This window comes from Sorex araneus, chromosome X (assembly GCF_027595985.1).
Source record: "Sorex araneus isolate mSorAra2 chromosome X, mSorAra2.pri, whole genome shotgun sequence".
In the NCBI taxonomy this organism is placed as follows: Eukaryota; Metazoa; Chordata; class Mammalia; order Eulipotyphla; family Soricidae; genus Sorex; species Sorex araneus.
Window position 1 is genome coordinate 61,130,882 of NC_073313.1, and position 12,163 is coordinate 61,143,044.

Below are 12,163 nucleotides of genomic sequence, written 5' to 3' on the forward strand. Positions count from 1 at the left end.
CTACTGTGGAGGCAGGATACTCTCAGTAGCTTGCCAGATTCTCCAAGAGGGAGAATTATACAATAAAAGGTCATGTGGCCACAAATGCGGCCTTGTGCTTCCAGGAGCTTTGTTTTATAGTCTCTGGATCTTGGCCATTGATGGGATTACACAGTGCCAGGGACAGTTTGTGGGTGTGTGGTGGGGGCAGTTTGTGGGTGTTACTGCCTAGCTACTGGTAAAAGGGGTTCTGGGCAGAGGAAGCCCAGTCCCAATCCAAGAAGAATTGGAGATCTCAGCCACGGGTCTTGCACACCTGGGTTCCTCTGCCAGTACCTTCATGTGTGAGGCTCGTCCAAGCATGTGGAGTGGTCTTGAATATGGCTGTGGCTGGGTTCTGGAGGTCTTTGGCTACCGGGGCTCTGCTCAGGGAGGGTAGAAAAACTCAACCCTCCCCCCTCCGAGGGGCCCCAGTAAAGAAAGCCAGGCACAGGGACAGGAGATTCTGCGTCACTCTCTTCCGGGAGGTATATAACATATATAATTAAAATCTATCTTTACGTGTAGTATTTGTGCATATCATATACAAATTTAAGTCCAATGAAAACAGTTAAAGTTAAAAATAATATGCATGCGAAACCGTTAATAGCACTGTAAACCACAAAATCTCAGTTTAAAAATTTAATTAAGGGGCTGGAGAGATAGCACAGCGGGTAGGGCGTTTGCCTTGCACGTGGTTGACCCGGGTTCAAATCCCAGCATCCCATATGGTCCCCTGAGCACAGCCAGGGCTAATTCCTGAGTGCAGAGCCAGGAGTAACCCCTGTGCATCGCCGGGTGTGACCCAAAAAGCAAAAAAAAAAATTAATTAAGGAGCTGGAGCAATAGCACAGCAGATAGGATGTTTGCCTTGCACGCAGCCAAACCAGGTTCAAATCCCAGCATCCTATATGGTCCCCTGAGCTTCACCAGGAGTAATTCCTGAGTGCTGAGCCAGGAGTAACCTCTGTGCATCGCCAGGTGTGACACAAAAAACAAAAAACAAAAACAAAAATTGAATTAAAATTTTAAACTTTAGGGGCTGGAGTGATAGCATAGCGGGTAGGGCGTTTGCCTTGCACGCGGCCGACCCGGGTTCGAATCCCAGCATCCCATATGGTCCCCTGAGCACCGCCAGGAGTAATTCCTGAGTGCAGAGCCAGGAGTAACCCCTGTGCATCGCCAGGTGTGACCCAAAAACCAAAAAAAAAAAAAATTTTAAACTTTAAGACAGCGCCCGGCTGTCTTCACCGCGGACTCTTGGAGGCAATGTGTTTCAGTTTTCCTCCTCACTCTGAGCAGAGCCCCCCGCAGCCTAAGACCTCCAGAGCCCAGCCACAGCCATGCTCAAGGCCCCTCTCCACACGATCAGAGAAGCCTCACACATAAAGGAACCGGCAGAGGAACCCAGGTGTGTGGAACTTGGGGCCAAGATCTCTAATCCTGCTCAGATCGGGACTGGGCCTCTTCCACCCAGATCCCTCTTTTTCCATATGCTAGGCGGTCACACAGAGGGACTTCCCCTGGCACCGTGTAATCCCACCAACGGCCAACATCCAGAGACTGTAAAACCAAGCTCCTGGAAATCTTATAGCCTAGTTCTCCCTCTGGGAGAACCTGGCAAGCTACCAAGAGTTTCCTGCCCACATGGGAGAGCCTGGCAAGCTCCCCGTGGTCTATTCATATGCCAAAATCAGTAACAATGATGGGTCTCATTCCCCTGACCCTGAAAGAGCCTCCAATGTGGCACCATTGGAAAGGACGAGTAAAGAGAGGCTTCTAACATCTCAGGGCTAGGATGAATGGAGAAGTTACTGAGACCGCTTGAGAAAATTGACCATGAATGGGATGATGATGATGATGATGATGATGATGATGATGATGATGATGATGATGATGATGATGATGAAGATGAAATTTTATTAAAACATCATGATTTACAAAGTTGTTCATAGTTGAGCTTTTTATTGAATTACCATGAAATAGAGTATAACTGTTCATGATTGGGTTTCAGTCATACAATGTTCCATCCCTCCACCCAGTGTAATTTTCCAACACCAGTGTCCCTAGTTTCCTTCCCATCCCTCCAAGTCACTCCCCACCCCCACCTGTCTCTATGGCAGGCACCTCTCTTCTCTCTTTCTCTTTCTCTCTCATTTAAACATTAGAGTTTGCAATACAGATGCTGAACGGTTACCATGTATATCCCTTTGCCTACTTTCAACACTCAGTTCTTGTCATAGTTGAGTTTTAGACATACAATATTACAGCACTGATCCCACCACAGGTGTCAACGTCTATCCACCGATCTTCCCAGGTTCCGTCCCATAATTTTTTAAAAATTCTAGACAAATGACAAGAAAATAATGTGGTTTTGGTGCAAAGTTGTACAAATAGAATAATAGAACAGAGTAGACATTCCAAAAAGAAAGGTTCATAGAAAAAATATAGATATTAAATAGAAGATAATTTTGTCGACTAATTTATAACAAATCATCCACTGTAATTCATTGGAGCAATGAAGAACTGAACCTTGTCTGTCACTGTCACTGCCACTGTCACCCCGTTGTTCATCAATTTGCTTGAGCGGGCGCCAGTAACATCTCCATTCATCCCTGTCATGTGCTAGTGTAGCCCGGTGACGTATTGGGAGTTCTTTCAGGATCAGGGGAATGAGGACTGTCATTGTTACTGTTTTTAGCATATTGAGTATGCCACGGGTAGCTTGCCACGCTCTGCCATGTGGGCAGGATACTCTCAGTAGCTTGCCGGGCTCTCCAAGAGGGATGGAGGCTTTTGGGGAGGCCTCAAATCTCTTTTACATGTCTTCCTAGTCTACCGAATGTATGCTTTTGGTTGACTAGCATGTTGTAAGGAGCTTCAAACTGACAAACACACACCTACCTCCATCTTTGGGCAGCACCCGAGATATCTGCAGCCTCAGGTTGATCTCCTTGATGAGATTGATGGAGTGTGCCCAGAGGTTGTTGAGCAGCTGATAGAGCAGGACCCTATCACAGAGGGTCTGTGCCAGGTCGAACACCTGCGCTGCTTTCAGGTCACCTGGTGGTTGGCTGACAGCACCCCACAATGGATGAGCCACTACGCACACTGCTGCCCTGGCTCTATGTCTGATGACACTGCGACTCGGCCTAGCCAGGGCAGGCGGCGATGCTGCAGCCGTGGTTTCTCTGTTCTGACCTCCGTCGACGGTCAAAAATCAGGGATGCTATCTTGTTTGCCAAGGCCTCAAAAATCAGATGGGCCGGTCATGTAATGCGATTCAGAGACAACCACTGGACTAGAGCTATTACCAACTGGATTCCATGGGACGTCAGACCTCGTGGCCGCCCATCAACTAGATGGTCAGATTTCTTCGTCAAATCCCTGAATGAACGATTTGAGGCTCTTCCTGTTCCTGGAGCAAGCAGATATCATTGGGCTGCACTAGCACGTGACAGGGACAAATGGAGACGTTACTGGCGCCCGCTCGAACAAATTGAAGATCAACGGGACTACAAGTGATACAAGTGATGAAATTTCACCATGAGATTTAATGTTATCTTAATTTTTAATGGGCCCCAGGCAATGAATTGGTTGAGTTCCTGAAGTTACCTTGAATATTTGAGCATTTGATCATTTGATCATTTGTGTGAAGTCAAATCAAAACAACAACAAAATAAAATGAATACGTTATAATACAATATGTATTGTAATAATACAGTAATAATCAATATAGAATACAGTAATAATCAATATAGTATGTTTTCATTTTTTTCTTTTTTTTTTGCTTTTTGGGTCACACCCAGTGATGTACGGGGTTACTCCTGGCTCTGTGCTCAGGAATACTCCTGGCGGTGCTCAGGGGACCATATAGGATGCTGGAAATCGAACCTGGGTTGGCTGCATGCAAGGCAAATGCCCTACCCGCTGTACTATCGCTCCAGCCCCAGTATGTTTCCATTTCTATGTGGGTCCAGAATGGTTATTAGAGTGAGGAGTGTGGCAACCTTCGGTTGGGTTACTAACAAGCACGAGGCAGAAGAGCATTCCCTAGATCTTGAGAAGAGGGCAAACACATATCTAAAATATTTGGCACGGGCTCATCTCCAAGTACGTATGTCAGTATGTCCTATTACATAGTACATCATATTTCCATGAAAAGAGAAGATAAAGTAGAAACTAGGAGGATTTCAAAGTCGCATAATTTTATTCCTTGGTTATGAATACTTACACTTTCCCAGAGGCTGTTTCTTTTTGGAGATGTTGGCAAAGGTGGCATAATGTTTTCACTGACCTAAAAACAGCATCCTTGGTTTTTTCTGGGGATAATTACAAAGCACCTTGAATCTCTAGGCATTTATTCTGCATCTGGCCATGATCATTGCTCAGAGCTAGTAAATTTTGTTGATGAGATCTGGTGCTTCAGGACTGGGAGTGTCAAGGGGGCCATAGGGAAAGGGGAGTGTAGAAAGGGTCTTGGTTGTGTATAAGCTGAAAAGGCAGTGGGCTTTGTGGCTGCTTATTGTCCAATGCGAGTTTAGGGGTCAGAGATCAGGGCAGGATTGGTGAAGCCAAATTGTGGGTGTGTGGAAACAGCCATTATTTCGAGACTATGAGACTCTGCATATTAGCACTGTGGCTTCAGGCACTTGAGAGCAATGTGTGGGGGAAAATCGCAAAAGTAAACACCAATTGTTCTCATCTTTCTCATCTCTTCTCAGATCCTTGCCCCTTCGGTGTCCCGGGAGAATTGTGATTTGGGACATAGGGGTTCAGGCACGGGACCGTTGGAGTGAACACTTGCACTGGACCCAAGAGGACCATCTTGGGTGGGTTACAGAGAAAGGAAACAAACAGCACGACACGACACAAGGATGACTGCAGAGCATTTTGCCAGCCCCTGAGAAAGCATCCTTTCTGGTTGTCCGGGAATGCTTGGCAGGTTTTTACAAGGACTGGGCCTGAAGTCTGTATGTCATTCTGCTGGGCCTCAACCTCTGTGATTTGTACATAAGATGTTCCAATGAACATCCAAAAGAGCAACCGGTGCTGGTGCGAATGCAGGCAGAAAGGGACTCTCATTCATTGTTGGTGGGAATGCCATCTGGTCCAGCCATTTTGAAAAACAACATGGGAATTCCTCAGAAAACTAGAAATGGAGCTCCCATTTGACCCAGCAATACCATTTCTGGGAATATACACTAGGGACCCAAAAACACACAGCAGAAATGCCATCTGCACTTCTATGTTCATTGCAGCACTATTCACACTAGCCAGAATCTGGAAACAACCTGTGTGCCTGAGAACAGAGGCTGGATAAAAAATCTATAGTACGTCTACACTATGCAGTTGTTAGAAAAATGAAGTCATGAAATTTGCTTATACATAGATGGACATGAAAAGTATCATGCTGAGTAAAATGAGTCAGAAGGAGAGGGACCGATATAGAATAACTGCATTCATATGTGGGATATAAAAAATAGTATGAGATTAATATCCAAGGCCAGATAAAACAGGGGCAGGAAGTCTTGTCAATGGTTGGAAGCTAGCCATAAGTGTCTGGGGGCAAAGGGAAGTTAGGATAGAGAATGGACTAGTATGACAATCAAGTCAATATAGTATGATAATTATAGTTGGAAAGGATAATTTCAGACAGCAACAGAGTATTGAAAGTAAATAAAGGGACATACCTGATAATGTTTCATTATCTGTATTGTAAACCATAAGGCCCAAAGAGAGAGAGAAAGTGCCTGCCAGAGGCAGGAGGTGGGGAAGGGTCATTGGTGGTGAGAAATGTACACAGGTGAAGAGACGGGGATTGGGAGCATTGTATGACTGAGAACCAATAATGAAGAATTTTATAATTGTGTATATCACTGTGATTCAAAAAATGTTTTTAAAGTTCCAATGACCTCAGTTTAAGCTCCTGCTCTGGCTTTACCTGAACGCACTCCCCCAAAAGACACCTTTTGGTTTGGCTGTGTATGTGTGATGTGTTTCCTGTATGGATTTCCTAAAAAAATTGGTACCCTGCCATGTAGCTTGAGCCCACTTTTATACGCCAGGGGCTGCTTTATCAGAGGCATCTTCCTGGGGTTTGGAGACTGTCTTCTGAGGCCAGGGGTCTTGCACATCGGCCCCCTGACCATGCTTCTCACCTCCCACAACTCCCTCTTGGCTCTGGTCAGAGTCATTTTCCGCCAGGCCAAGGCAAGCAGAAGAACTCATTTTATTCAGGAACCCTTCCCACCCCAGCCCCAACTCCATCACAGAGAGGGAAGTGGCCCCTAAGTCTTCTGACCCCCCCACACCAACATTTTTTTGCCCTCCCACAACCCCCACACCAGCACTTCTGGCGGAGGAAGAAAATTTATCACACATCAAAGCCAGAAAAGCATTTTTTACTATTACAGCAAATACAGAATAAAATTAAGGCAGTATAATACATTTCCAGTCATCTTTCCAAACTTTTGTACAGTAAACTTTGTTGCAAGTGTCAATTTGAATCAAAAACTGAGGTTTTTCTTAAACAATGTTTTTGTAACTTCTTGAGAAACATAATTTATTTCCAGGGCTGTCAAGTTCTGCTGACACAAGATGTCTGTGACTTAACTGAGCCTTAACCAATGGTGTGTGGCTGGATGGTGCATCTCTCCCCACCCCCCAACCTGCCTTCTGAGCTGAGAGGCACAGAGAAGCAGGAAAGACGTTTAGAGCAACCCTAACTCTGGCAGTACAAGGCCTTTTTTTTCTGGTGGCCAGTCATCATCTGGAATCCGCTTTTAAATAATAAAATTGATTTGGTGCAAAGATATGGCCATATTTTTTTTCATTTCTGAGATAAAGAGAGGGTATGTACTGTATTATTAGTGGTATCACTAGAATTGATCCTGGGAACCAAAAGTGTGGATTTTAGAAGAAGGAATTCTCTTGGTGATTGAATTTGCTTCTCTGTAACTAAATTAAAGTCTGGCAAATTCTTTCCAATGTAGGTTGCTGCTAATAAAGTGAATCCATGTCACCACGTGCAATCAGGGTTGACTCTAAGAAAGCAGCACCTGCGTCTGAAATTTCAAAAAATAAAAACAATACCGTGTGTCCATATCTCCCCTTTTGCCGATCTGAGAGGCATACAACTTTATTTTAATTCAAGCTGACCAATTTGCTTTCTTCACATATGGGTCCTATTTTGTCGCTGAAATTGAGAAGAGAATGTGTTTCCAAGTACAAATGTTCAATCACAACTGCCTTTCAGACTGCCCTTAAAAAGTACAACAGAGAAACACACAGTTACAGAAGCACTGCAGGAACAAGCACTTGACAGGAGCCTTCACTATAGCGAGGTCCTCCCCACCCCTAGGGAGAAGAAAGGAGAACTGGGAGGAGAGGAGTGGGGGGGGAATTGAAAGTCCAACAACAGGTTTAGGATCACTGTCAACCACAGGCGAATAAAGAGGCTCAAGATAACAACTGTCAAACAGAAGGGGAGTTGGTTGTCTGCACACTCTGTGGAACTATGTGATGTAGTGATGTAAAGGAGGTGGAGGCCTGGAGTCTGCATAGAGTTAACACCAGGTCTAAGGGTCAGTTATTTACCTGTGTGGGGATGCGGAAAGGTGCCTTATTTCAGATTACAAAGCAGAAGGCAGGTCACTGCCACCCCTCAGAGCGTTTTCACACAGCTACTTCCTCCTCAGTAACTTTTTCCATATCAAGAACTACCGTCCCCTCAGGGTCACTGGCAGACGAGATGACCACAGTGGGGATAGTAAAGGCCACAGGACGCCTGGGGGATTTGGGCCTCGGGCTGCAGGCCGGCTCAGGGAGCTTAGGGACATCATACCCCAGGCGTCCGGTGCGGGCAGGGGCACATCTGAGGGTAGAAGGGCTCCGATAGCCGAAGGTGGGGGGCTCCTGCTCCCTGGCAGCAGGTTTGATGTGAATCCTGGCGGTGGACTTCCTGCGGGCAGCGGCAGAGGTGAAGGCGACCCTGGACTGACTGCCGGCAGGAACCTGGCGGCCAGTGACAATCTTGGGGTGGCTGGAGGCAGACTTAAAACGGACAGAGTCACCCCTGAAGTGGACGGAGGTGGCCTTGGTATAAACCGGGGTGGGTTTAGGGTGAACAGAGACAGACTTGGGATGGCCAGAGACAGACTTACGGAGGACAGAGGCAGGCTGGGATGGCGGCGAGTCTGGCTCAGAGTGGACAGGGCTACCCTCAGCTAGGCCAGATGCAATGTCACCAGGTAGGGGCACATTCCGGACTCTCAGTGGTATTTCCTCCACAGCAGGAGAGACACGGCTACGCTCTTGTTCACGGGCAAGGGCACGGGCACGGGCGCGGGCACGGTCGCGGGCACGGACACGGGCACGGGTCAGGGCACGGGCCTCCCACCTCTCACGGAGATAAGTGATGAGGCCCGAGAAGGACAGGATGGGGTGGCGAATGAAGTAGAAGAAGGCCCAGTACTCTTGTCGGAAGCTCTCATTGAGGATCCCGAAGACCACAGCATTGAGGCAGCTGTTGAAGTAGGCTAGGAAGTATAGTGCGAGATAAAGCCAGTGGGGGATCTTGTTTGCCGAATCCTTTGGAAGCAGAGCCGCCAAGATGGTGAGGAAATTGACGGGGCCCCAGCACGCTACAAAAAGAATGAAAATCACAAACATGGTTACAAAATTGCGAGTCTCAGCAAACTGGTCATCAGGATTCTGTCCAGGGTTTTGATGGGCCGTCATCACTCTGTTCCAGATCTTCGCGTAGCAGCACCCCACGATGGACAGAGGGAGGATGAAGTGCATGAAGACGATGGTCAGCGAGAAGGCAGTGTTGTGCAAATAGTTGAAGAGGCAGGTGTAGGTGCGGGGGTCATAGTAGATGGTGCCGATGTACATGTTGGGCAGGATGGCGAGGACGGCCACGACCCAGGTGATGATCAGGAAGATGACGGTGTTGCGCTTGCTGAAGATCCTCTCATACTGGAGACTCTGGCAGATGTAGCAGTAGCGGTTGATGGCGATCCCCAGGATGTTAAAGACAGAGCCCACCACACTCAGCCCGGTGATGAACCCCATCAGCTGGCACTGGAACTGGCTCAGATTCCAGTCCCCGACGGTCATGGCATGCAGCATCAACGGGTAAGGGTAAATGGCCACCAGCATATCAGCCACTGAGAGGCTAACGACGAAGATGTTTGCTGCAAAACAGAGTGGGGGGAAAGTGGGGGAGAGAGAGAGAGAGAGAGAGAGAGAGAGAGAGAGAGAGGAAAAAGAAAGGGTTATGCAGTTACTGAGAGGTGAACATGGAAGGGGGTGGACTGGTGAGCTGGAGTCTGGTCAGCCCTTTCTGTGGAGTCAGGTTACAGAACTACCTTTTGTGTTTGGACTTTTAGTGACAAGTACTTCCCAGGTGAGGCCGGTGCAGGAGCTGCTTTGCAGCCAGCACCTTTCATTTGTCACCTTATTCCCCCCCCCCCCGCCCCTTCTTCAAACTACCTGTTCTCTGCTTTGGAAAAGAAGTGGAACTGCTTGGACAAATTCCTGCCCCCACTTTGTCTTTCCTTACTCTCTCAAAGAAACAGAAGCAAAAAAAAAAAAAAGACAGAGCTTGATCCTAAGGAGCAGGGATAGGGGGTGGGAGCTGGGAGAAATAACAGGAAACCTAAGACCAGACCCCTCTCTCCAAAAAATAATAATGACCACGCTCCTTTGCCCACACTAGCCTGGCCAGGATAGAAAAGCCAGCGAAAGCTTGTGGCTCGCTGCTGTCAGCCTCTCTCCCGGGAATCGGGGCAGTATTTCAGCCCTTGCAAGGTCAGGAATTATAGTCATCCACCATTTCCTAGGCAACCGAGGAGTGGAAAGCGATGAGATCTAGGTGTGGGGGGAAGGTCTTGTAAAATTTAGTCTGAGACCCAAGAGACAGAGAGCTGAGGGGGGAACATCGCAGCCAGGGTGCGCCCAAGTGCCGTGTCACCGAACTTTCCAGGGGCTGGTGGGCTGCGCTGGGCAGTGAAGGGGGCCTGTCATCTCTCCCTCCAGGCAGATAGCTGTAGGAATCTACCCAGAAGATCTTTCTCAAGGAAGAAAACAGAAGGGAAGAGGTCACACACAGGAGCGGGGCTGTGTTCTGAGAACGCTAAGTGGCTAATTAGCAGTGCTTTGTCAAAATATTCTACTTAGCACTGCTCTGTCAAAATATTCTACTTCGCTGTGGACTGGGAGAAAGCCAGAGCATCTGTAAAAAGCTAGGGACAGCTCCCTCTGCCTCCTCCTACCGCCTGCGCTGCTCCCACCCTAGGGGTCATCCTCCTAGTCATGAATGTGGAGAAGGAAAGGGCAGTAAAAGTGAAGTCAGAGCTTTAGCAAAACACATACGACCACCACGAAAAACACCTTTATTCGGATTCAGGAGGAAAGAGTAGTGAAGAGACGTGGGCAGAGAAGAAGGGAAGGAAGAGCAAGCGGTGGGGTTTGCAGGTGGCGACGGGGCTGCGAGGCGTGGCACCTTTGCCACCAGTGCAGAGGAGAAGATGGTGGTTAACGTGTGCCTGACCCCCGGGAGCACCTCCCCAAGCCCGGGGAGAAACCAGACACACCACCGGTGTTGAGAAGGAAACTTTTCATAAATACATGCTCGTCCGTGAGTTTTCAAACTTTCGTGGCGTCTGCGAGGCCCCGCTGGAGCCTAGCGGAGCCCAGGAAACTGCACTGCAGCTCGTCCGGAGACCTGAGGCTCCCGCTCCCGCTCCGCGCACCTCTCCATCCCCGCCCGGAGCCGCCTTCCCGCGCGCCATCTCCACCTCCCGGGACCCAGTTCGGAATAAGGGACCGGAAGCCCCCCTATCCTCCCCCAGCTGCGCGCTCTCCTGGCCAGACTGGAAAGACAGATCCCCCCAAAGCCCCGCGAAAGTCACGGAGACACCCATATTCGCCTGCGCTGCGACCCCTCCCCTAGCATCCCCTCGTCTCCCCTCCAGAGCGCTCCCTGGCCAGCCTGCAAATGAGGGTCCGTGGCTCTGCCCCAGGTCCGCCGCTTCCCCTCCCGTAGCCTGCGCTGCGACCCCCTCCCCAAACACCCTCTTCTTTTCCCGCCAGAGCGCTCTGGCTAGCCTGCAAATGGGGGTGCGCGGCTGTGCTCAGTGTGCCGCTTCCCGAAGCCCCCCGCAAGTCACGAACACCCCTACATTCTCCTGCGCTGCGATCCCCTCTGCTAAGACCCCCCTCTCTCCCCGCCAGAGCGCTCTCTAGCCATCCTGCAAATGGGGGTGTGCGGCTGCCCACAAAACCCCGCGCAAGTCGCGGAGACCCCTATCCTCTGTGCTGCGACCCGCTCCCCTACATCGCTGCCAGGGCGCTCTCTGGCCAGCCCGCAAAGCGGGGTCCGCGGCTGTGCTTGGCCCGCCGCTTCCCAAAGCCCCGCGCAAGTCTCGGAGACCCCTTCGGTCACCTGCGCTGCCGACCCCCTCCCCTAGCACCCCCTTCTCTTCCCTCCAGAGCGCTGTCTGGCCAGCCTGCGAAAGGGGGTGCGCGGCTGTGAGCCGTCTGCCGTCCCCCAAAGCTCCGCGCAAGCTGCGGAGACCTCTCCAGTCGCCTGCGCTGTAACCCCGTTCCCCGTCACCCCCTTCTCTCGCTGCCAGCCCGCAAAGAGGCCCCCCGAAACCCCGCGCGGGTCGCCGACCCCGCTCCCCGGCTTCCGCGGCTGCGGCCGGGGCGTTTCTCCCGCCGGCCCGCCCGGCCCTTGCGGTGTCCCCGCGCCCCTCCGCGCAGCCCCCCTGCGAGAAGCCCGGCCGGTCTCCCCGCTGTCGCGGCCCCGCGCACCCCGAGTCCCGGCTTACGGACTTTGGGTTTCGCGGTCGCCGCCGCCGCCGCCGCCGCCGCCGCCTTCGCCGCCGCCGCTCGCCTGCAGGTGCCCTGCGCCCCGCGACGGCCGAGCTCAGACCACCCCGCTCGCACTCGGCACGGGGGTCTGCGCTCCGCCGGGAGCCGCGGGGGGCTCCGGGAGACGCCGGGGGCACTGGGCGCGGAGAACCGAGGCCAGGGGCCGGGGCGCGGCTGCAGCGCAGCGCCTGCCGGAGCAAACTTAACTTTCCCGGTCCAGGTCCCCGGCCGCCGTGGCCAGGAGCCGCCACCTCACCAGCGT

General features: G+C 50.7%; 1 protein-coding gene across 1 annotated transcript in view; it reads right to left on the minus strand.

Moving 5' to 3' along the window:
* Window positions 1-7,695: 7,695 nt before the first annotated feature.
* GPR50 (G protein-coupled receptor 50) overlaps window positions 7,696-12,163 on the minus strand; it is a 46,967-nt gene continuing 42,499 nt past the window's right edge. Inside the window, exon 4 of the mRNA XM_004606623.2 lies at window positions 7,696-9,218. Coding sequence (XP_004606680.2) covers window positions 7,696-9,218 — 1,523 coding nt within the window. The remainder of the gene's footprint in view (window positions 9,219-12,163) is intronic.